This window comes from Dendropsophus ebraccatus, chromosome 10 (assembly GCF_027789765.1).
Source record: "Dendropsophus ebraccatus isolate aDenEbr1 chromosome 10, aDenEbr1.pat, whole genome shotgun sequence".
Classification (NCBI taxonomy): Eukaryota; Metazoa; Chordata; class Amphibia; order Anura; family Hylidae; genus Dendropsophus; species Dendropsophus ebraccatus.
This window is the reverse complement of record NC_091463.1, coordinates 41,362,589-41,389,458: the sequence shown is the minus strand read 5'-3', so window position 1 is coordinate 41,389,458 and position 26,870 is coordinate 41,362,589. Positions and strand designations below refer to the sequence as shown.

At 44.0% G+C, this 26,870-nt stretch overlaps 1 protein-coding gene across 1 annotated transcript in view; it reads right to left on the bottom strand.

Annotated features, from left to right (window-relative positions):
• The window catches only part of CNGA2 (cyclic nucleotide gated channel subunit alpha 2), a 106,754-nt gene that overhangs the window by 61,798 nt on the left and 18,086 nt on the right, over nt 1-26,870 (bottom strand). Inside the window, exons 2-4 of the mRNA XM_069985773.1 lie at nt 9,668-9,833; nt 5,748-5,858; nt 5,310-5,495 (exon numbers count right to left, since the gene is read on the bottom strand). Coding sequence (XP_069841874.1) covers nt 5,310-5,495; nt 5,748-5,858; nt 9,668-9,786 — 416 coding nt within the window. The 5' untranslated portion in view covers nt 9,787-9,833. The remainder of the gene's footprint in view (nt 1-5,309; nt 5,496-5,747; nt 5,859-9,667; nt 9,834-26,870) is intronic.

The window sequence follows — 26,870 nt, the reverse complement described above, 5'->3', positions numbered from 1 at the left end:
GAAATGTGTAGCATCATGTGTGGTTTCATCTTTTGTCACCCGTGGAATACTTAAATAAAAGAAGAATTTTAAAGGGTCTCTGTCATTATAACTTTCAAAATCTAAATCAACAGAGGATGTGAAATAAAGCAAGTTTGCAATATACATTCATTATTATTTTTGTTGTTGTTATCATACTATAAAACAAAGCTGAACTTACCAGAAATCCAGGTCCAGTCTGTAGAAGGCAGATTTTCTGACTTGTGCTGGTTGAAAAAAACAGACTAAACACAGGAATTCTGGCCAGTACAGAGTGTCACGTTTTATTGTGTCCATCAATCACATGACTGCCTTCTCTCTGTGAGCACTCAGATGGCCTCGGATACACAGGGCATCCAGTTTTCTGACTGTTTTCTGTTTTTTGAGAAAAAGAAACAGGCAGAAAACAGGAAGTGCTATGTTTTCCATGAGAACTAAAAAAAATAAAAATAAAATAATGAATATATATTGCAAACTTGCTTTATATCACATCTACTGTTGATTTAGATTTTGAAAGTTATAACGACAGTGACACTTTAAGGTTATGTTCACACTATGTAAAATAACGGCCGTTGTTTCCACAGGCCGGACTTTTGTGACCAAAACTACGTAGAATTACGATGGTATGGGCTGGTCGTGAAACTACGGCCGTTGTTTAATTTTGATTCCTAGCATATTTATAAACGGGATAAAACAGGTCATTTACTTTAACCTCTTAAGGACCCATGACTTACCGATACATCATGGATCCCTGTCACTTAAGGACCCATGACGTACCATGCAGGTCCTTTAAACAACCGCCGTTTGACATCACGCGGCGATCGCGGGAGGATGGCTGCTGTTTTCTACAGCAGGCCATCTTCCCTTCACACGGAGGGGGAAGTTTGCCCCCCCCCGTGACGCCGATCGCCGTGATTGGCTGGCAAGTTCTTGCATGTGAATTCCGGGTCATGTGATACTGGCGACCCGGAATTCAGCGGTGATTGGTGGTGTCCATGAGGCAAGCAGGGAGGGAGCCATGAATTACATTGCCCGGTTCAGGGTCTGCCCGCTGTTCTTGTGATGCCCCCATGCCAATCCCGTGCCGCCCCCATGCCGGTTCCCCTGCCGCCGATGTCCTTGGTGGCACAGTGGATGCAGGGAGATCCTTCCAGCGTGCTGCTAGCAGGATCTCCCTGCATCTCTTCTGCTTCCCCTGTCACCACCATCCCCCTCAGTCCTGCCACCCTGCTCCCCTGTCACCACCATCCTCCTCAGTCCTGCCACCCTGCTACCCACCATCCCCCTCAGTCCTGCCACCCTGCTCCCCTGTCACCACCATCCCCCTCAATCCTGCCACCCTGCTCCCCTTTCACCACCATCCCCCTCAGTCCTGCCACCCTGCCCCCTGTCACCACCATCCCCCTCAGTCCTGCCACCCTGCTCCCCACCATCCGCCTCAGTCCTGCCACCCTGCTCCCCTGTCACACCATCCCCCTCAATCCTGCCACCCTGCTCCCCTTTCACCACCATCCCCCTCAGTCCTGCCACCCTGCTCCCCTGCTCCCCACCATCCCCCTCAGTCCTGCCATCCTGCTCCCGTCACCACCATCCCCCTCAGTCCTGCCACCCTGCTCACCACCATCCCCCTCAGTCCTGCCACCCTGCTCCCCTGTCACCACCATCCCCCTCAGTCCTGCCACCCTGCTTCCCTGTGTCCTGCCACCCTGCTCACCTCTTTCCTGCCACCCTCTCCGCTGCCACCCTCTCACCTCCATCCTGCTGCCCCTCTTCTGCTGCCCTCTCCCCTCTCTTGCCACCCTCTCCCCTCTCTTGCCACCCTCTCCCCTCTCCTGCCAACCTATCCCCTCTCCGCTGCCACCCTCTCCTCTTACCCTCTCCCCTCCGTCCTGCCACAATCTCCTCTCTCTTGCCACCCTCTGCTATGTCCTGCCACCCTCTCTTGCCACCCTCTCCCATCTCCTGCCAACCTATCCCCTCTAGTGTCTAGTGTCCCCTGCCTCTGCCCTCTGCTGTTTTTTTTTTTTTTCAGTGAACATTTTCTATCTTTTTTTTTTGTAAAAAATTCTTCTCTTCTGCCCCGGTGTAAAAAAAAAAAGTCAAAAACACCACAAAAAAAAAAATGTAAAAACAGTACATAAAACCTATGCTAACACACGTGTAAAAGCATAACACTTACACTTACACCCCCCCTCTAAGGGTCCCTTCACACACACCTGAACCGCAACTGATTTCACGCTGCAGATTTGCAGCGAAATCCGCTGCTGATCCAGTGTCAGTGCATCTCTATGAGAATACATACACGCAGCGGGAATGACATCCCGATGCATGTATGTAAGTTAACCCCCCGCTGGCCGGAGCATAATCACCTGCTCCCCACTCCGGTTTGCGTCAGGGGTTTCCCGGCAGGACGTCCCGCTCAGCCAATCAGTGGCTGCGGCAGGGAAGCACACTGATTGGCTGCATGTGATGAGCAGACGCCGGGAACCCCCGAAGCAAGCCAGGGCGGGGAGGAGGTGATGTATGCTCCGGCCAGCTGCGGATCCAGTGTGTGTGTGAAGGCATCCTAAAGAAAAAAAACAAAAAAATGGCCCACAGGTTGTTCTCGGCTGAGGAGGCATACACCTGGATTGCCTCCGATACTGAGACAACCAGTAAGGGAGAAGAGGAAGATCCCTCGTTCATTCTGCCTTCCTCTTCTTCCTCATCATCATCATTTAGTGATAATAAGCCCCCCAGGCACCGCCTTAAGGACTAGGCCCCAGGAAGCCCCACAAACCCCCTTAAGTGACCCCAACCCGTACGAGCCACAGATTCCTGAGTTTGGTGGGGTCACTTGTGGGGGTTTTACAATGTTTTGGTAGCACGGGGGCTCTGTGAGCCCTTTGTTCTCCACTCTGGCCAAATCGCGCTTCCAAAATCCAAATTGCGCTCCCTCCCTTTGGAGGCTTTCAGTGCACCCACTTTGCACTTTGTGTCCACATATGGGGTACTCCTGTAATCGGGGGGGGGGGGGGGGGAATTGCTCTACGTGATTAGTGGTTTATTTTTTCTTTTAACCCCTTGTGAACATGAAAAAGTAAAAGTTACACCAACGTTTTAGTGTAAAAAATATAATTTTTCATTTTCACAGCACATTGTGCCTGTCACCAGTGAGATCCATGTGCTCACTATACCCCTTGTTACATTCCTTGAGGGGTGTAGTTTCCATAATGAGGTCACTTGTGGGGGGTTTACAATGTTTTGGCAGCACGAAGGCTCTGCGAATCCGACATGGCCTTCGTCCTCCTTTCTGGCCAAATTCAGCTTCCAAAAGCCAATTGGTGCTTCCTCCTTTGGGAGGCTCGTCCTGCACCCGCATGATACATTTTGTCCCCATGTGGGATATATTTGTACTCGGGGGAAATTTCTCTACAAGTTTTATGTGTTTTTTTTTCTTTTTAACCCCTTGTCAACCTGAAAAATTTAAGGCTAGACCAAGTATTAGTGTAAAAAAATTAAATTTTTTAATTTCACGGCACATTGTTTCTGTCACCAGTGGGGTCCATGTGCTCACTATACCCTTTGTTACATTCCTCAAGGGGTGTAGTTTCCTAAATGGTGTCCCTTTAGGGGTGTTTTGGCACCCCTGAGCCTCTGCCAACCTGAAGTGGTACTTTGAAAATTGACCATTTGTAAGGAGGCTTTAAAATTCACTAGGCGCTCCTTTACATCTGAAGCTTGTGGTTGCATCAAATAGCTCAATAGGGCCACATATCATATATTTCTATAAACTGCAGAAACAGGGCAATAAATATTGGGGTGCATTTTTCTGGAAATAGGTTTTCTATTATGAGAGATATTGGATCACAATATAATTTCTGCAAAGAAAATTGAAATTTTCAATTTTCTCACAAACTTAGCTTTTATTTCTGTGACTCACCTAAAGGGTTAAAAAAACTTTCTGGAATTGATTTTGAACAGGGGGGTGCAGTTTCTGAAATGGGGTGCTTAGTGGGGCTTCATAATATAGAGCCCCCTCAAATACACTTCAAATATTAACTGGTCCCCTGAAAAATCAGAATTTGAAATTCTTGTGAAAATTTGGAAAAATGCAGCTAAACTTTGAAGCTTTCTATTGTCTTAAACAATTGAACGCACGTTTAATAAATGCTGGCAACATAAAGTAGAAATATTGCTAATGCTATTTAATATCTAATTTATGTGGCATAACCATTTTCCTTACAAGCACAAAATTTCAAATCAGAAAAATGCAATGTTTCTCAATTTTTCACGTTATTTTGGGGCTTTTCATAAAGATAGACTGTAAGTATCGACTCAATTTTACCAGAAATATAAAGTATAACATGTCATAAGAAAAAAATCTCAGATTCAGCAGGATAGGTAAAAGCATCACAAAGTTATTAATGGATAAAGTGACATTTTGGGTTCCGTCCTTAAGAGGTTAAATAGTGCGCCCAGCCCGAGAAACCACTCAGAATTATTTTTACATCAAAATTAAGTTTAATTCGGCAGATATAAGTTTTATGTTTGCGGCCGCATTGAAATTCACGACTGTTGTTGCAGTATTACCGACCGGAAATAATTGACATGTTCATATTTCATGGGGCCGTATAAACAACGGCCGTTATCTGATGCGTAGTGTGAATTCAGCGGCCGTAGTTACATTGCATTGCAGTCATTATAGGGAACCTCAAAACAACGGCTGTAGTTTTGCGGTGCGGTCAACGGCCGTTATTTTCGTAGTGCGAACATAGCCTAAAGAAGCTTTGCTGCAACCACATCTTTTGTTGGATTTTATATCAGCACCTGGTGAGTCGCAGGGTGTTGCCTGCTAAACGCCTCGATGGAACTGATTGTCCATAGGAGACTGTATTAATACCAGCATGATTATGGTTTAGCAGTCACCACTGACTTTTTTATGTCAAACTGCAACACTGTTCTTGTGACTCTTTACTAAAGCAGAAGCAATCAGGGGAAATTTATTGTATGAGTTAGGTTATGTTCCCACAATGGAAAAATGATGGACATCTTTCTGGATGTCAGCCACAAATAATAATTCTGATCTATTAGCACATTTTCCCATTATGGTAACATACAGTAGCCTAACAGTGTTCTTATAAAACCAGTTAAAAATACGGATAGATGTGGCAGAATTATTAGTTCCAACTAGTGCCAATGAGATCAAGAGGTCTGAATAGAGGAGTTTTTTTCAAAAACAAAGCCCATCACCCATGTAGAGTATGAGAGCCTGATTAATATATCTGAAAAGTACATATTTCTTAACTTACTTTTGAGTTGGCTTGGTTTGGGCTTTTTCACTTGGATTTTCACCTTTTTTCTCTTTTCCAGTGTTACCTTCTGTGTTTTGAGCTTCTGGTCCTCGGAATCGGTCCAGAAAGGAGTCAGGTCTTTGTTCTTGGTCTCGCAGGCTCCTGTGGGCCCATTCTCTCAGGACCACAACCAAGCGCACTATCCTAAGAATTAACAGAATATTAAGTTGTTGTGGTAATTTACAAATAAAATTACGGTAGAAAAAAAAACCTAGGGTTCGCTATGATAACTCATAACCCAAGAATAACATGAGAAATGATTGTGAGTGAAATGATTGTAAGTGAATGTGAGTGAGTGAATTGCGAGTGAATGTGATTTACTGTTCATTTGCAATCATGCAGACCCACAGACAGTTCTATCAACAGGTAACGTGACCCATTGTTTGTTTCCCTTACCTGGACAATGCACCTCTCCCCCTGAAAGATGCCCGTGATACAACATCACCATTATCTTGGGAAATGACTGTTTGCAGCTCCGAGGAGGTGTCATCGCACACAGACAAAGCTCTATTAGACGTGAGATACAAAATAGTAAGGTTGTTAAAGACCAATATTTGATCTCTGTTGCAGCATGTAGAACTGTTTTGGCAGTTACATACACAGAATGCACCTTAACCGTATTTGTGTTAATAGTACGAAAAAGTACTACAAGTACAGCTACAGGCTATGTTCCCACACAGTATTTTTGCGCAGTATTTTGCAACCAAAACTATGAGTGGATTGAAAACACAGAAAGGCTGAAATGTTAACCCACTGTTGAAATTAAGTGGATGGCCGTCATTTATTGACAAATATTTCTGTTAATTTAATCCCTTCTCTCCCAGGCCAATTTTCGTTTTTGCTTTTTTATTTTTTCTTTCTCGTGTTTAAAAGGCCATAGTGCTTGCATTTTTTCACGTACATACCCGCACAAGCCCCTATTTTTTGCACTATTAATTGTACTTTGCAATGACAGACTAAATTTTTGCATAAAATATGCTGCAAAACCAGAGAAAAATTATATGCGCAGTGAAATAGAAAATAAAACGCAATATTTTTTATTGGTGGGATTGTATTTACACCAGAGGTGTAGGTAGGCTCTCCTGCACCCGGGGCAAAGATTCATTTAGATGCCCCCCCCTCCCTTGTATGCGCAGTAAGCACAGGGGAGCCCATGTATATATATATATATACAGTATATATATATATTTTTTTATGAACTTTAGGTGAGCGATAGTTTAGATGAGCAATTTGGTCATCTCTACTGGCAGCACTAGTGTGGTGGCCACAATATGGGATACATAATGTGATATTTACTGTGTACCTGGAATGTTCACATTTGAAATTTGGTCCCTAAGTAGCTTAACGGAGGTGCCGTTGTCTCCGCTCCCTCCTGTCTGTACCTGAGAAGGTGCCATTGTCTCCGCTCCCTGATGTCTGTACCTGAGGAGGCGCCGTTGTCTCCGCTCCCTGATGTCTGTACCTGTGGAGGCGCCGTTGTCTCTGCTCCCTGCTGTCTGTACCTAAGGAGGTGCCGTTGTCTCCGCTCCCTGCTGTCAGTACCTATAAGTTAGGAGTCGGCGTTGTCTCCCCTCCCTGCTGTCTGTACCTGAGGAGGCGCTGTTGTCTCCGCTCCTTGCTGTCTGTACCTGAGGAGACGCCGTTGTCTCTGCTACCTGCTGTCTGTATCTGTGGAGGCTCCATTGTCTCCGCTCCCTGCTGTCTGTACTTGTGAATTAGAAGGCGAAGCCTCCTGATCTATCTCCAGTGTGACACCCAGTGTAATGTGATTGTATGGTGCCGTCTCCTAATGCACAGGTACACTCAGCAGTAGAGTTGATCAAACTTTGCGAAATCCTAGGTTCGATTGAACTTGAACATTCACAAACCTTCCGCATTAGATTGCTGTTGCCTTCCCTGTCCGTGGGAAAGGAGGAGACTGCCCGGGTACTGACTGGAATTCCTATTACCTAGGCTGAATTCCCGGAATTCCAGGCGGTACCCGGGCACTCTCCTCCTTCCCCACGGACTGGGAAGGCATCAGCAATCTAATGCGTCAGGTTCATGAATGTTCGAGTTCTATGGAACCTAGGATTTCCCGAGGTTCGATCAACTCCACATCGACAACAACAGTAATACCACCAGTACGGTTTTCCATCACCAATTCAAAATAGAAATAATTTAGAAAAATGACAGATACAGGTGCTGTATAGATCGGCGTAGGGAACTTTGGCTCTCCAGCTGTTGTAAAACTACAACTCCCATCATACATGGACAAAGCTAAAACTTTGGCTGTCCAGACATGATGGGAGTTGTAGTTCTGAAACAGCTGGAGAGCCAGGGTTCCCTACCCCTACAGACAATAGGTAAGGTTTATATAAATGTGATATATATTTGGATAGGGCAGTTATTAAGGGGTTAAGTATAGAATAATGTACAGCCAGACCAGACCCCTAAATAGGCACTGGACACTCTCTACCCCCATCCCAGACTGGTGTCACCCTGTGCCCTGATTATCCTCCCCTTCCCACACACCTGTATCTTCTTTCTTCCTCCTCCATAGTGTAGTGTACATACAGGACCTGCGGTGACATCATAGTCAAATGTCAAGGTCCTTCACCATATCTTTTCTGTACTGTTTCCTGGCTTCTGTTTAGCCCTAATTTGCGCAAAATCGTGGTAAAAACGCAGCAATTTTGCCCAATTTATAGCTAAACAGGAGACAGGACAGTATGGGAAATACCTCTTTTGATGAAGTAAAAATCGTCCCCTGCCTGACAGAGGGCAGGAGGCTTCCAGGCTGCCTCATCCACTGTGATCCTTCTCTCTGTTCCCTGTGATGGCGCCCTCCCTGGTCTCGGCGCCCGAGGCAGCTGCCCCCCCCTCCTAGCTACGGCCCTGGTTTACACCATTCGCCCTATAATAAAATGGTAAAACTGACATGTTATATATGTTCCTTACGTCGGTACGATTGCAATGATATGTAACTTGCATTATTTTATTTGACAGCTTTTAAAAAATGAATTCCTTTTAAAAAAAAAACTAAATGTTCCTTAACATTGCTCTATTCCCATCCTTATAACGCTTTTATCCTTTGTTCTATGGGGCTGTGTGAGGTGTCATTTTTTGCGCCATGATATGTACTTTCTATCGGTACCTTATATGCGACTTTTTGATCACTTTTTATCACAATTATTCTCAATTTATTGCGACAAAAAATGTGCAATCTTGCACTTTGGAACTTTTTTGCGCTTACGCCGTTTACCGTGTGAGATCAGGAATGTAATAATTTAATAGTTTGGGCAAATACACATGCGGTGATACCAAATATGTTAATTAATTAATTTATTTATGTTTATTTATAAAACGGGAAAAGGGGGGTGATTCAAACTTTTATTAGGTAAGGGGATTTTTTTATTATTAAAAACACTTTTCTCCCCCACTAACATTAATTAGAAGCCCCCTGGGGGACTTCTAAATACACAGCACTGATATCCCATTGAGATCAATGCTGTGGATATAATAGAGCACTGATCCTCTGATGTATCTGGTCTGCAGCAGACCGGTATAATAGAGCACCGATCTGATGGATCAGTGCTCTATTATACTGGTCTACTGCAGACCAGATACATTTGTCATGCTGCTCAGTGTTTATTTAATTAGACCAGCTCTCTCATGGCCCAATCTGCAGCCCAATCCCTACAGTGACATCCAAATAAAATAAACTCTGGTTGTAAAGAAAAGGTCAGCCACTAGAACCTTGTATTACATAGTTATTAGGCTATATTCATGCAACAAAAGTTCTGCAGCTGTCTTTTTAGACAGCCATTATTTTAACAAAAGATGAAGAAGCCTTTTCATAATGATGGCTGCAAATATTGATCATGATTAAAATGTGAACAAAGACATAATGGTTGCAGAAGACAAATGGGCTACATTTTCTTTAACTATAACCAATTATGTGTTTTTTTTTTAAATAAAATACACACACTATAACTACAGATATGTCTGCAAAGATGTACTGTACATAGCATTTAAATGCTACTGAGAGCCACCCTTAGGCATCTATGAGGAAGTAATAGGCACATAGGACAAATCCACTAGCAACCTGATCCTTACAGCTGCTAGCCCAAACATAGCTTTACAAAGAGTGAGCACTCCATATTTCCACACTGAAGATCTGTGAGTTTAGACTTAAAGCAAATGTACCAACAGGTACATTCGCTTTAAATCTTTCATATAGATAGAACGCTGGCGGCCCACCCCCAGAGGGAGGAACCCCCTGCCCCTCTATAATGCATCTCTATTGATCTTTTATTGTTCTTTTATTTACTTACCTACTACCACAATTGTCTGCAGACTCCAGTTCATTTTCACTTGGTGTCTTAATTGCCAACTTTGGGTGTAAATTTGGGGAGGAAGAGTTCTTGTTCGCATTTGTCTGTCCAGTCATCATCCATGGGACCACTCAGAAACAAAGCTTTCAGTACTGGAGATAACCAACTGTTTGAAAATGAAGATATTTGTAAGGCATAAGATTTTAATGAAAGGCCTTAATAAAGCTATAAATAACCTAGAAGATGTATGAAGAAAAATTTACTGTACCTGTGGTCTCATTACCAATTTGTTCAGGCCCTGAAAGGATGAGAGGAGAAGGATTTTTTTTTTGCTGTTTGCACTCTAAAATATGGGGTGTGCGGTTTAGCAGTCTAGCCTCAGTGACAGGTGGACAGCCTGCAGCAGGAGCTGCTTTGCAGAGTACTGTACGCCCAGAAGAACTTCTCTGCCTACGGGTATGTTCCAATGGAATATGTGCGGAGACTTCAAGCGGATTCTGATGTCCGGCCTCCGCTTGAAGTTACGCCTGTCCCTTAGACTCAATGATATTTTTCAGTGAATTCAGCCATCCGTCCAAAGAATTGACATGTCAATTCTTTGGGAGGACGGCTGCACGGCGGAATCTGCTTGAAGTCTCTGTGCATATTCCGTAGTGGGAACATACTCTGTTGAAAGAGCTGCTCTGAATAGAGGAAGACAGCCTAATACAAGAGCTGCTTTGCAGAAATGAAAATAATCTGGGATATTGCAGAGAGATAAATGGCTCGGCACATTGGCTTGAAGAGATGGCCAGATGCTAGTGACTCCTGCAGATATCCTAACCAGCATGGGTACACAGAAAAAAAAAAAGGTTGAGTATTAAACTAGTCTGTAGTGACCATCTGCCTTTCCTAAAAGTTTTTTGCTTAACCCCTAGACGACCTATGGCGTACAGGTATGGCATGGGCGTCTGTCACCAGATGATCCATGGCGTACCAGTATGCCATTATGTGCCTACTGCTTCAAAGTGGGTGAGGATCGGCTTCTATGAGCAGCCGGCCCTCACTACCAAGGACATTTATGGTGTTTGTTTTTTCATGGCAATTTAAACACATTACAAAAGTTATATAACTTTGTAATGTGTTTTAAAAAGCCTTCTGTCCTCCTTAATAAGCTCCCAGTCAAAGATGTGGAAGAAGAACAGATGCCACTCACCGGAGGTCCGGGGACCTGTGAACAGCAGAAAATTTGAACAAAGGTAGACCCAGGAGAAAGGGTGAGTATAAAAACTGTGTTTGCCATTTTTTTTTTACTGGCACCAAAGTTGTCTTTAAATGACAGACAGCAGCAATGGCGCTGCAGCCTGTCATTACCCTTAAACGCTGCAGCTCCTGTCAGTTAATGTTTGGGATCATCACAGTGTGATTGCAGGGGTTCTGGTCATTTTCCCTGAACACTGGAGGAGTTCTCCTTACCTCTGTGTGGTCCAATCGTTGCTCTTCTAATAGAGGCTGCCACATGTGAAGAGCGATGATAATACTGATCAATGCTATGCAATGGCATATCATTGATTATTATATTCAATCCAATAATTGCATGTAAAAGTCCCCCAGGGAGACTTAAAGTTTAAAAAGTAAAAAAATGTTTTAAAAAATAAGCCAAAGTCCTTTCCCAAATGAAAGTTAAAATCACCCCCCTTTCCCATTATACAATTAAAACATGTGAAAATAAAGAAATAAACATTTGTATGGTAGTGTGCCTAATTGTCTGATCTATTAAAATATAACAATACTGTTCCCGCACATTAAACTGTGTTAATGGTAAAGCAAAAGAGTGCCAAATTAATAAAGAGCAATCGGAACGTCCGATCTACACATTTATGATACTTATAAAAACTAGAGCTCGTGGCGCAAAAGTTGACACCCCAAAAAGCCCTATACGTTAAAAAAAAGGAAAATACTGTATTTTCCGACATATAAGACAACTTTTTAATCCCGAAAAATCTTGTCAGAAGTCGGGGGTCGTCATATACACTGGGTATGGTCGCCCCATACGGTGGCTCAAAAATGGCCCGCATACCCTCCATATGGGGCGAAACAAACAGTTAACTCACCTGGGCCCGTTCCTGGCCTCCGTGCGTCGTCTTCTCCGTTCCTGTTTCCGGCGCAGCCAGTATGGCGTACACTGACTGCGTCCGGAATGCCTGAAGCTCTCCCAAGCAGCCGAGCGTCTAATCAGAGACGCTTGGCTGCTCGGGAGAGCTTCGGAAGAATGACAGAGGCTTCGGGAGGCTCCGGAATAACTCCATGCCAGTCACACTGGCTAAGTCGGTAACGGAGAAGAAGACGTGTGGAGGCCGGGAACGGGCCCAGGTGAGTTAACTGTTTGTTGTTTTATTAATTTAGCTGCAGTTAACCCCTGCCTGACCACAGCAGGGCTGCGGTCAGGCAGGGGTTAACATTTTCCGGCGTACTGTATAAGGCGAGCCCCTGACAATCTCTTTAAAAGCTAGAGGTCGTCTTATACGCCCAGTCACCGGAAAATACAGTATTAGAAAAGCTAAGAAAAAATTGCTAAGTTACAAAATTTTATTTTTTCCCACTTTTACCTCATAAATAATATTTTTGGGGTTTCGTCATACATTTTATGGTAGATTGAAAGGTGTCATTAGAAAGTACAATTGATCCTAAAAAAATCAAGCCCTTACATGGCCCTGTGGATAGAGAAATAAAAGTGCTATAGCTCTTAGAAAGCGAGGAAAAAACGAAAATACTCAAATGAAAATTGGCCTAGTCATCTAGGCCATTTTGAGCTGTGTTATGAAATGGTTAAACGGGTTCACATGCTTAGAAAAACATGGCTGCTTTTTCCCAGAAACAGCACCTCTCCTGTCTTAGTTTGGGTGTGGGGTTGCATTTCAGTTCTATTGAAGGGGATTTAAGATTATATATTTAAGCTTTAAGTTAAATATTTTTGCTAATACAGTCATTTAGAAAACTTGCCTCCTCCTCCTCCTGATAATATTGTTGACAGCTTGTTGTCTAGGCTACCAACCACCACATAGCTCAAACAGCAGTGGTCTGGCTGGTGTGTATATATAGCTAATGTTACACTATGGAGCAGGATTTTTTTTACAATTTTGCGCTTGTGGCAATTGCCCCTTTTCTGTGGCGTACAGATGGGGAGGAGGGGGGGGGGGGCACGCATGCACCTTTTAGTCAACCCGAACGAGGAAAAGGGAGCAGAGCTTTACTCGTACGCAAAGCTTGATAAATGTCCCCCTATGGCACTATACAGTGCATGTACACTATCTATCTAGATCAGTCTGACCACTGCTTTTAGAGTTGCTCAGTGAAAATGGGAGGGAAACAGCAGGGATATCAACAGAAGGAGAAGGCCCTACCTGAGCTGCTGACAGTGTGCTGTAGCTGGCAGTCCCCTGGTAAGTAAGGTACCTTTAGGTAATTTGTCTGTGGAATGGATTATGCACAATCTCAGGTCTCTTGCTGTAATGAAGAGTCAGACAGGAGTTGTGGCTCAGTGTTTGTGCCGCACTCTAGCACACCTTACCACTGCTTCTTCCTCCCTTTTCTTCATAATTAATTAATGCTGCCTTACTGCTTGCTTAGCTGTCAGCCAGTGTCTCTGATTGCAGATCTGTCCTCTGTAGGCAGTTTATGTCTGAAAGAAACACTCTGCTAAACTTAAACAAGGGCCTGGCTTAAGCCAGGTCCCATGACAGGGACTCCAGCAAACAAGCTACAGATTTTCCCTATGCAAGCCACGGCAAGTATGCAGTGCTAGAAAGTACCAAGGGGAGAGCAGTCATAGAAGGATCACCTTGTTCATGCCAGGAACCTCTCTAAGGATACAAACAAACGTACTGGATCCGCAACGGATTTCTTGTTGCGAATTTTCAGCAAAATCCTCTGACCTTGCCTCCATGTTGGCTACTGGTGTGCCTGACCTTGCCTCGATGTTGGCTATTGCTGGGCCTTAACTGGCATCCATGTTGACTACTGCTGGGCCGTAACTGGTATCCATGTTGACTACTGCTGGGCCGTAACTGGCATCCATGTTGACTACTGCTTGGCCTTAACTGGCATCCCTGTTGGCTACTGCTGATCCTGCCTGCCCTCCATGTTTGCTACTGCTGCTCCTGCCTGGGCTCCATGTTGGCTATTGCTGCTCCTGCCTGGCCTCCATGTTGGCTACTGCTGCTCCTGCCTGGCCTCCATGTTGGCTACTGCTGCTCCTGCCTGGCCTCCATGTTGGCTACTGTTGTTCCTGCCTGGCCTCCATGTTGGCTACTGCTGATCCTGCCAGCCCTCCATGTTGGCTATTGCTGCTCCTGCCTTGCCTCCATGTTGGCTATTGTTGCTCCTGTCTGGCCTCCATGTTGGCTACTGCTGCTCCTGCCTGGCCTCCATGTTGGCTTCTGCTGCTCCTGCCTGGCCTCCATGTTGGCTACTGCTGCTCCTGCCTGGCCTCCATGTTGGCTACTGCTGCTCCTGCCTGGCCTCCATGTTGGCTACTGCTGCTCCTGCCTGGCCTCCATGTTGGCTACTGCTGCTCCTGCCTGGCCTCCATGTTGACTACTGCTGCTCCTGTACTGGCCTCAAATGACTATTGCTGGACCTCCAGTGGCCTTCAATGACTACTGCTGCGCCTTCTCTGCATTTGTGACCCTTTTCCTGCAAAGACCCTGTAATGGTGAATTTCCTGCATAGACCCTGTAATGGTGAATATTGAAGTCTAAAAAAAAAATGACTTTGAGATATTGAAAAGATAATGATGTTACTGACATGTAGAGCCCTAAATTCAACCTAATACACTACCCCTGTATCATATAGATGCTTTAAAGTATGAAATCTGAAGAAATCCGAAATTCGGTTGAACCGAACTTTCAAAAATTTTTTTGAAAAGTTCGCTCATCTCTAGTGCTGCTATGTACCACCTACTCCACTACTATACTACAGTGTACATATACATCTACATGTGCTGCCATATATCACCTCCTCTGCTACTATACCTCTAGAAAGCTAGAATCGTCCCTGATTGCAGTTTATTGTGTCACTGAATTATCTCAGTACTTTTTCATTTGCAGTAGTGCATCATTTTATTGTGGTCCTGCTCACACAGCACTCTGTACTGTAACGCCAATATTGGAAAAAAGTAAAAATTATTTACATTTATTTGGTCGTTGATGCGTTTTCTCTTCTCATCTTCACGCACATAATATGACCAAGCATTGTTTGCCTTTCGAGTTGAGAACCACAATAAAGACTTTACCCAATATCCTAATATCATCTTACACTGGGTATACTGTTTATGCCTCATTTTTTGTGTGGGGGCAGATTGGCAGTGCTGGCTCTGATCCTTTGTTCCATTTAGCATTACTGCATTGTGTTACTGCATCAATTTATTGCAGTACTGCATATTTTTGTTAAGATGCTGCAGTATTGCAATGAAACTCCAATGTGTGTAAGCATAGCCCTAATTTCACTGGAGACTGTTGCACAATAAGTGAAATTGCAACCCCTGCTTCTTTCACTCCATCTGCTCAGATGTAGACTGGAGGGGCTAGTCAGAGATAGTAAATCACTTAGGGGGGTGGGAGACAGGATCCAGCCAAACTGTGACATCATGCCCTCCCCACTCTCATGTCTGCATCATCAGTCTGTGCTCAAAGTGAGACGGAGGGAGCACAGCTCAGTGCTCACTTCCGCCTTGTTCCCCGCTTGCTGCAGTCAACCAGTCCTGTATCCTAAGAGAAAAGATAGAAGGTATACAAATTTGTGCACACCATTTTATGCAACATCCTACAATATAGGATATGCACCCACTATTCAAGAATCAAAAACATTCATGATGAAAACAATTTTATATGAATAGAGGCTTATAATATTAAGAAAGAATATCAGATGACATACAACCTGTAAAGCCTGTGCTCGGACTGACAGTGGGGTGAACATGTGGGGTGAGCTTTGTCGAAGCTGAGAATGGTATTATTTTAGGGGGCATTATTTATGTCATATTGCCTATTGTGGTGTCCCACTACAGGTGTTGCTATTAGCTAGCCTGTACTTTTTGAATGTATGTGGTGATGTAGTAGTAACAAAGTTTCACCACAAGATGTCTCTATTGTAAGTATGTGTATTCAGTTATTGCACAGCTGTAGTATTGAAGGGGTTTTTGTTTGTTTATATGTCTCATGGATCTGTAGACCAATGAGAGTACTTTCTACTTCTATCCTATGATTTCTCTCTTTACTTCTCACATTTGCACTCTTCACCCATTCACAGCACACGTTACAGGGGCTGTAGATAGGAAGTCACATGGGTAGAGGAAGTGTAGTGTCTTTTGTTACTAGACTCTGTAGAGGAAGGTCACAAGCCAGAATGCTCTCTACAGGGGTCCAGTTGGGCCCTGGCCCTCTGCCAGGTCCCCAGTCTCAGTGTGCAGTCTAGAAGCAGACCCAGGCACATGCAACCTATCGTTTCTTCTTAAGTAACTCCACTTAACACTATGCAGTGTTAAACCCTTTACTAGAGCGGACAAGTCAGAGATTATCTCAGCCCACGCCATTGACAAGGAGAGACACAGTGCAAGACAGTATCAGTAAAGAAAAGTAAAGGAACTGATCCTGATAGAGCAAAGTTGCTAGAAGCCAATGAACTCTATACCGCAGGGCAATTGTCAACAGGGAACCCTCAACATTCCACTCATCCCAGGTAACAAGGTATGGGGCTTGTGTCACCCACTAGTACGGGTCCTCCAACACTGGTAGGGCAATAGGTGGTTCATTCCGACAAGAGTCGATGCACGGGCACAAGTATTCTCTCTCAAGTAGTCTTCTATTTTTACCTCATCCTCCAACATCCCTTCAGAGCACTGTACTACTTGGGTTGAGACTCTCACGACATCCTCCTCTCTGCTCCTCTTATTCTTCTTTGTAGCTTTCAACACGCGACCCAGTCAGCACGACTGTACCACTCTCTAGACTCTCACCACAGATCAGGATCCTGAACTATTAAGTGTCTTATCAAGTATTCTGTCAAGGCAAAGCTGTATGACCTGCTGCACACAAGTATCTTCAGAGTAAACAAGATTCTATTTATGATAAAGATATTCTGTGATTCCTCATCCCGCACCAACACAGTATACACACAATCCTTGGGACATTTCCCCTTTCTGTGGGTGGCAGTACCGATAGTCCAGGTGGGTCATTACTCCACTTAGGACCACCGTGACAACAGACCAAGGGACCCTGCAACAGCCCAGCACATCACTGACCACAAGAGAATAAGGTGTATCCGGCCCTTTAAAATAAAAGCAGGTGTGCCATCATACCTGTGTGCCCAACTGACACTGGTGTCACGACACAACGCCCTAGGTTCCGGCTACATCTCGGCCAACCACCATAGAGCTGGCGTCACACTTTACCATCTAGAAAGTGACCGGCCGTATTGCCCCCATAATCCCGCACACCAGTAGTGGATTATAATAGGTCCTTTTCGGGCGGTAGCCCGGGGCCCAGAGCTTCTAGGGGGCCCATGGCTACCCAAAAAGACATACTTTCAGTGGTGTATTGTCTCCTGGCTACAGTTTTGCCATGATTTGCAAAAAATCACTTCTTTTTACCGCAATTTTGTACAAATGAAGTCATTATGACGTTATTTATGCTGTACTATGAACACCATGCTAGTGCCGCCATAGTTACAGTGGGGTGGGGGGGCCCAGGCTTGCTGAACAGCCCAGAGCCCATGGAAAAGTTAATCCGCCCCTGCACCACACTTTCATACACACAAAAAGATTACTGCTTAAATGCGAACAATATAACAGTTTTTCACACAATAATCTTTCCATATAATAGGACCCTTAGTTTTAGTGTTAGGCCTCATGTAAAGCCTTATGGTGCGTTTACACAGACAGATTTATCTGACAGATTATTGAAGCCAAAACGGAAGAAATCTCCGTCTTTTCTTTATGACCTATTCTCTTTTTATAGTGTGTTCCTGACTTTTTTTCTTCAAGTGAATCCAACCCTATCAAAAGGGGCAAAACTACTTTTGATTTGACCTCCTCTAGTTTCTAAACCTTATACCAGTCATGCTGCTGCTAGAAAATTATACTACAAAATGTTAATGTTGCCACCTTTGCTACAGGTCAGATCTGGGCTTTGTGCACAGTAATCACAGTATTATGTGTAGTCAGGAGTTTTTGACCAAGATTGCCCACAGTCCATGCTGACAGGAATGTTTTCTAAAGCACCTGTTCCTTGGTGAATTAGTTATTACAGAGGTACTGTAACATACCATTATGGACACTTTTGATGCCAACAACTCCGGAATGACACTGGGACATTAGGGGGAGCATGTCTGGGTGCACCCAACACCCCAAAATCGTAGTATAATGCCACTCTCTTCGCAGTTGCGATGGGAAAATATTTGCAAACGCTTTACAAATGTTTATGTTCACACATTTCAGTCGTATTTCTTGTGCAGCGTTACATACATGATTTCAATGTGTGTCCGTAGAGCGTCATGTTATTCGCGTGTATCACGCGTCATGCTGTACAAACGTTACTGAAACAGTATGTATGACGTGCCCTTTTCTGGGCTACTGGAACAGTATGTATCAGGTGCCCTTAGTGGGCTACTGGAACAATATGTATCACGTGCCTTTTACTGGGCTACTGGAACAATATGTGTCACGTGCCCTTTACTGGGCTACTGGAACAATATATATCAGGTGCCCTTAGTGGGCTAATAGAACAGTATGTATAACGAGCCCTTAGTGGTATTAAACAGGGACACTATAATTCACTTGTACACACAGGGTACTGGAATAAATACACCTGCTGATGCTGATGCTGCTGATGCTGCTACTGTTGTTATCATCTTTTTCTTAGCACTGAGAAGTGCTTTGGATTCAGAGATGACTTAGCCCTGAAAAGGACTTTTGGGTGCTGTAGTAAGCCTGCCTAACCAAAACGCTACTAAAACCTCTCTCCCCCTGCTCCAAGATCTCTCCCTGGCTAGGTTGAAAGCGCATCTGCGGTCGAAAGGCGGGAACCAAGTATTTAAGATTCAAGGTCATGTGGTTCAGCCATCTAATAAGGGTAGACACAGTTTTCGCGCTGCGTGCGTACTCCCAGGGTCCCTTACGGCCTCCCTGCATGGTCATTGGATTAAAAAAAGCGCCAACTGCGATTGGAGGGCTTTCAAATGTTTCCCGCTTATTTGCCACACTACTCGATTTGAATTCAAATCTTTCGATTACCGCAATATTCAATCTACCATCTCGATCGAATCGTATTTGCTCATCTCTAATACTCATGAGAGCCCAAGGGTCCTTTTACACAGCCCAACATGGGGATGTGCAAGGAGGCAAATAAACAACGATCAGGACTCTTTTGCATGTGAAGGAGAGGGAGACTTCCTTTGCAAAGGCGTGTGGATGAAGACAGGATTTTGCTTGTTCAGTGGCTCCCCTTCTTCTGCTCACCTTAGTTTGTCCCTGGGGCTGGATTGGTTTAGAGTAGGTAGGGGTGGGATTATCCTTTGCTTTTACTTAGCTGAACCAGGAAGTACAGTCTCTTTAGCTAGTTACCTCAGGGAGCTACAGAGAAAATTTTGTCCCTCCCTTATTTGATGTTAATTTATTTACGGTGTTAAGTTATTTATGATGTAAAGTATTGTCGTTATGGAAATTGCTAATACTTCTTTGTTTGTCACAGCTGCCGCAGGGGAGGACCTTGTAGGAGTGAATCGCTGCAAGACACCTGTTGAACCAACAAAGACATGCCCACCCCGGAAGCGGTGGCCTGGCATGCGAGGTGACCTTTTCGTCTAGGTGCCATCTAAGATGTCATGCAAGGTCCTCCTTTTGCAGAGATATGTTTAGTTAAATAAATACAGCTGTGGCCTACCCCCATACTTAAAATGTTATTGTTGTCCAGTCTTTTATTTATTGTGGGTGGTGGTAGTTGGAGCGTAATGTTTTTCAGCCCCCTGATTTGAATATGGTACCGGCAGTCAACAACAGGACTACCTTCATTATTGATGTAAAGACTGTATGTTGTTGTTACAGTCTTCACAAACCAGAATCTGTCCCTATTACTGCACGTGTCCAGTACATTACAATATTACCATTAAAAAAATGGTAATCGTTGGCCAGGGTAGCTTTTGCAGTGTTGTGGCTGCTAGGTGGGTGTAGGGTCCCTTGGGCACTTGTCATGGTACCCTGGACTGGCATTGGTACCCCCCCCATCAGACAGGATAACCCAAGTATAACCTGGTGTGTAGGTGCAGAATGATAGGCAGAGTCCAATAGTTTAACCAGAATAACGTCTGTTTACTTAAATTCTTCAGTGCAATACAACAATAACGCTTCAGTAACTGCAGGTGCAGGCAAGAGGTAGAAGAAGTAGTAACTGTAGAAGTGAGAATTAACCCTTAGACGACCCAGGGCGTATAGTTACGCCATGGAAGTCTGTCCCCAGACGACCTAGGGCGTAACTGTACGCCCTGGGTGTTTCTCCCGCTATAAAGCGCGCTCCGGAGCGGAGCGCGCTTCATAGCAGGTGGGGGCCGGCTGCAATCAGCAGCCGGGACCTCACCGGTAATGACACGCTGCAGCGATCGCGCTGCCGCGTGTCATTAACTCCTTAAACGCCGCGATCGCGGCGCGACCGCGGCGTTTAAGTGTAAGTGACAGGGGGAGTCCCCTGTCACCTACCGATCGGGACCCCCGCAGTGTGACTGCGGGGGTCCCGATCGGTAAAACGGGCCGCCGGAGCTCTCTCACCTGCCTCCGTGCGGTCCGATCGGCGCTCTGGTCACTGAGCCTGCACAGGCAGGCTCAATGAGCAGAGCGCCGATAACACTGATCAATGCTATGCCTATGGCATAGCATTCATCAGTGTAAAAATCCAAGTAGTGAATGTAAAAGTCCCCCAAAGGGACTTCAAAAGTGTAAAAAAAAAAAAGTTAAAAACACTAACACACTACCCCAAAACCCCTCCCCCAATAAAAGTTGAAATCACCCCCCTTTCCCATTATATAAATAAAACATATACAAATAAATAAATAGATAAACATATAATATACCGTAGCGTGCGTAATTGTCCGATCTATTAAAATATAACAAGCGTTATTGCAAACGGTAAACGGCGTACACGAAAAGAGGGAAAAAAGTGCGCGGATTACCGATTTTATGTTACATTATATATATAAAAAAATTAATAAAAAGTGATCAAAACGTCCGATCTTCACAAATATGGTATTAATAAAAACTAGAGATCATGGCGGAAAAAATGACACCCCATACAGCCCCGTAGGTGAAAAAATAAAACCGTTATAAGCGTCACAATAGTCCCATTTTATTTATAATTAATTGCCAAAAAAAAGGATTTCATTTAAAAAAAATATATAACATTAGAGAATCTGCGTAAACCTGCATATGGTTGTGTTCGTACTGACCTATAGAGTAATGGTATCATGTCGCTTTTACCATATAGTGCATTACGTAGACACAGGAACCCCCCAAACGTTACCATATTGCATTCTTTTTTGCGATTTCACCAATTTATATCTTCATAAATAATATATTTGGAATTCCATCATACATGTTATGGTAAAATGAATGACGCCATTACACAGTACAACTATTCCTGTAAAAAACAAGCACTTACATGGCTTGTAGATAGAAAACTGAGAGTGCTAGAGCTCTTAGAAGGGGAGGAGGGAAAAACGGAAACACTAAGATCAAAATTTGCGCGGTCCACTGGGTCATTTTGGGCCTGGTCCTCAAAGGGTTAAAGAGCATCTTGAAGGCCCTGTCCAAGGTAGCTGTGTACTCTGCTGGGATAGCGTAGTTGAGAGGAGAAAAAGAAGATACTTGTACTCACATATAGATAAATTAGATCTGACCACCTTATGCCCTATATTGTTGAGATACCCGTCCTGCTCGGGTAGTACGAGGTCCCACGTCCCTGTGCTGGGTTGAGCAGACTTCCCAGAAACTTTTCAGAAGAGCATTACAGTAGGCAAGTTGCAGCTTTGTCCTACCGGGGTCAGTACCTAACTCAAGTATGCTGCCTGTGTCTTGTACAGAGTATCCCTGGCGTGGACAAGGTGATCCTCAGAGGATGTCCCTTCCTCCTGAGGGATCTAGCACTGCATGCTAGTGTTGGTTACTTGCATAAAAAATAGAAAAGCCTTTGGGTCCCTGGCAAGGCTCCTGTCCTGAGCCTATTTCTGTCTGTGTCTCTCTTGCGACTCAACTGACTAGAGAACTCCTCCCACCAGGAACTAACCTCCTTTTTATTGGAGCAAAACAAACCTCCATTTGACTGGTAGGGCTGTGTGGTGCAAAGAGAAAAGAAAGAGGATAGGTAGAAAAGTGAGGGAAACCAGGCCAGGTGCTGTGATTCAAGGAAAATAACCCAATTCTTAGTTCAGCTGTGCACACCATAAGACATACAGAAAACACTGTAGTGACACAGAGTGGGAAAAAACACACAATACACTTTTCTTTAATCCCACTGAGGGAACCTGAATGAGTTACTTTGTTCATGTGCACAAAAGACTTAGTGGCACACCTGTGCTGGGATACTACATATTAAGATGCATACCAACTGCAGAATCTCTACCAGCACTCTAAACTCAATAGCTCCCATACAGTGGTGCTCTGCAAGCATAGCAGACAGACAATAGTCTTTCATAGTATTCCAGAAAGCTCCCAAGAGGAAGAGCTGTGTGCAGCAAAATGACCGTTGCCTGTTCCTGTGTCCTTTGACCCTGTTTTTGAAATAAAAGTTGGCTGAGATAAATTTTGGTAAGTGCTGCTAATTATTTCTTCTGCTGAAACACTTCCAGCAACACTTAAAAGGTACCTATCACTTTGTCGGTGCGGCAGGATACTCTGTATTATGCAGACAGATAGGCTATCTCTCCTAAGGCTATCACACTTACAATGCAGTCTATGGCAGTTCTGGGAGTTCCTGTACCTTGCTCGCTTCAGGAGAGATAGCCTACCTCTCATAGCATTTTCACAGAGTGTCCTGCGGTGGTGATGAAGTGGTAGGTATCTTTAAAGTAATGCCAAAAGAATAAAAGTAATGCGGCACACGTCCAATCTTTGCTAGTGATAATTTATTGTTCACATGCTCGTGGATACAAACAGGAACTTAGGCTACGATCGCTCGCGCTCTCACCGCGCTTCCTCCTGGCCCATATCTCATTACTACACCCACCCCCTCTATATACGTGCGTGCAGTTTAAAGAGACAGTACAGTTATTTACAACAACTATACAAGAGACACCATAAATAGTGAAAGTAAAAACAATGATAATGCAAACATTAGGATATAGTAAAAAACTGCAATAACTTACAATATTGTATCATAAAGTGCCATCATAGAGTCCATTTATAATATTGCTTGTAAATCTGTGCGGTCATTAAGACCTAACGGACCAAGAGCTCCTGTACGCAGGATGAATTCCATTTCTTTTTTCAGTAATAAAGCATGTTTGTCACCCCCTGCTTTTGAATTGTTAATACGTAACAAACCCATAAACTTCATGTGTGATACATCACCCTGATGTTTTTCTCTAAAATGTTGGATCAATTTTGGACATCCTTTCCCTGTTCTGATTGAGCGCAGATGTTCTGAAAAACGTTTGAACAGAGGTCTTATCGTTTTTCCTATATAAAAGAATTTACAATTACAGGTAATCGTATACACAACATAGGATGTTCGGCAGGTAATAAAATCATTGATAAAAATGTCGTGGCCTCCCAAACAGACCCAAACAAACAGAGTAAGTCTGGCAATTGACTGAATCGTGACCTCCCAAGGGGTAACCACAAATGTGGTAGCTGCAGTTATTGCAGCTACATGAACACTACACAATGGGTCTGTTTGGGAGGCCACGACATTTTTATCAAAAATCATTTATGGTGTCTCTTGTATAGTTGTTGTAAATAACTGTACTGTCTCTTTAAACTGCACGCACGTATATAGAGGGGGTGGGTGTAGTAATGAGATATGGGCCAGGAGGAAGCGCGGTGAGAGCGCGAGCGATCGTAGCCTAAGTTCCTGTTTGTATCCACGAGCATGTGAACAATAAATTATCACTAGCAAAGATTGGACGTGTGCCGCATTACTTTTATTCTTTTGGCATTGCATTCAGAGACTTTTTTCAAGTTTGCTGAGCACCGTCCATGCGTGCCCAGGTGATTGGACCCAACCAACCAACCAGCCCCTAGTTGATTAAGCCGAGCTCGGGCAGGTGCGGAGGTACGTCTCATTGGAATTGTTTCTATGTCTTTGTTCAACCTCTAAGCACACCGATGGCTGAAGGGGTGAGCGCTATGGAGGAAGGTTGTGAGACCGGTCCCAATGGAGATTTACACCTGGACACTGTATCCATTACTCAAGGCCGTGAGGATGCAAACGGATTTTTTGATATATGCAACACTAAGGATGAATTGCAATTACTTAGTGCCAAGATGTTGGAGTATCGCCTAAATACTTTGGCTGAAAAAGAAGTAAAATTATTTTGGACAGTAAGCTCTTTACAGTCCTACGTAACAAGCCAACGTACTCCACGGGGTCTAAGAGTTTATAAAGAGATCTCGCAATTTCATGACGACATTGTCTTTAAAAAAGAATGGGATGAACTCCACTTGCAACATTCCCTGAATTTAACTAAACTTATCTTAACCCGCACAGAAAAGGAGTATGCGGATGTAACAGCAGAGTTGTTAAAAGTCAAGACTGAATTACGTACACGACAAACAGACAACCAATTCACAGCGGTACTTAAAAAAGTGGAAAAGAAACTTACACCAATACAGACTGAGATAAAGGAAAGAAAGAGGAATAAATATTTGCGAGATAAACAAGACTTTGATAACAACAAAATATTCACCTGGAATCCAAGACGTATTAGGCGCACGAGAAGACAGAGGAACCAAAAAAGATCAGCTGATTACTGGACGACAGATTCGGGATCAGATTCGAGTGACCCCGCAACCCATACTAGGACTTATCCGGCCCCGGCCATACCTGTGGCTAAGGAGGGTGCCATCCCTTTAGAAAGAGAATACGGAGGGGTAGGAAGAGGCACAAAAAGAGGTGCCAAACGGAAACATGTCTCTTGGCACCCATAGGAGAACATGCCCGAATACGCACCACAGGTAATGATCAATATCGGGGTATGGAGGGACATGGGGAGATCATTAATTTGACACAATATGAATTAACACCTGCATGTGTATCATTGCTGAAAAAAGGTCTTAATTTTTGTATATACACTGATTATGATCATAGTGAATTTTTATCTGACCTGTACAAAGGCATAAGGAAACTTAACCTGAAGCATTTTTTCTCGGGGAAGGAGGGCGTGTGCAGTACTGACCCATTGGTGGGAGAGACACCTGTGGAAGTGGGAAAACTGGGTTTCATGTTAAATCCAGGTTTTACTGACACCGATAGAGAGATGGTTGATGTCTTAATGGAGTTGCAGGGGATGGATATGAGTAATGAGACGATAGTCACTGGTGGTTTTAGAGGGGGTGTTCCATCTAAATTTAACCCACCCTTGCCTGCTGGTAGTAGCCTCGATGTCTTTGCTCAAAATGTCATTAGAGATGTCAAAGCACTCGTTTATCCGACCGAGAGGATGAATCTATCCAGAGAGGAATTACATGCATTAAAATGGTTGAAGTTGAGCAAGGACATCGTGGTGAAACCTGCCGACAAGGGAGGGAATGTAGTATTAATTTCTAAAGAGTACTACTTAGAGGAGGCCTACCGCCAGCTAGGGGACACTAGTACCTATGTACAACTTACAGGGGACCCCACGATTGCCTACCAGAATAAGGTCAGAACGTTACTTAGAGAGGGTGTGGAGCGGGGTATTTTTAAGCAAAAGTTTGCAGAGAAGCTCATGATAGAGCACCCCAAAAAACCATATTGGTACTGGATACCCAAAATCCACAAATCTATCGACCGACCCCCGGGTAGGCCGATAGTAGCTGGTAGGGAATCGGTATTGGAACCATTATCCAAGTACCTGGATTGGGTACTCCGCCCCCTATTAGCAAAGGTTCCATCGTATCTTCGTGATACGAGTGAATTATTGGAGATTCTGGATAATTTCTTTTGGCAGGACGATTACTCTCTGGTCAGTGTCGACGTTGAGAGCCTGTACACCCGCATCCCTCAGGATGCGGGTGTACAGGCTATCCGTCGACACTTGCTATCCCTTGATCAATATGACACAGTTTACATTGATTTTTTGTGTGACATGTTGCGATTGGTGCTCGCCCATAACTCGTTCCAGTTCGCTGACCGGTGGTACTGTCAGCGGGCTGGGACGGCGAAGGGGACGCCAGTCGCACCTACTTTCGCTAATTTATTTTTGGCTGACCTTGAAAAGGATATTATTTTTTCTCCCAAAAATCGGTTCTCTTTGCACATTAAACTCTTCCTGAGATTTATAGATGACATACTGATTGTATGGTCAGGCAATGAATCTCAATTCTATGATTTTTTGGAGTACATGAATAACAATAATGTGAACATGCATTTTACATCCTGCTTCGGGGGTCACAGTTTAGATTTCCTAGACGTGCACCTACAAGTATGTAATGGTACCTTATGTCTATCAGGCTTTCGTAAACCAACGGCCACAAATTCACTGTTGCGGTATGAGAGTTTTCATCCGCAACATGTGAAGGAGGCCATACCGTACGGCCAGTTTGTCCGGTTACGCCGCATTAACAATTCAGATGAGGGGTTTGAAACCCAGGCTAATGAATTGAGTATGCGCCTGATCGGTCGTGGTTATCCACAGATTAATGTGAACAGGGCCTTAGAACGAGCTAGAGGTCTTACACGGAGGAAATTAATTTACTCGCGGAAAAATAAAAAGGAGTTATCTAATAGGATGGTGTTCAGTTTTAGACATAGCCCTATGAACAACATTATAAAAACAGCTATTGATAAAAACTGGCATGTACTTGGTGAAGATGAACTCTTAAAGGAAGTCACGGGTGAACGTCCTATAGTAGCTTTTAAAAGATGTACAAACCTTAGGGATGAATTGGTTCACGGTCGTGTAACAGCAGAGAGTAAGTCTGGCAATTGGCTGAATCGTGACCTCCCAAGGGGTAACCACAAATGTGGTAGCTGCAGTTATTGCAGCT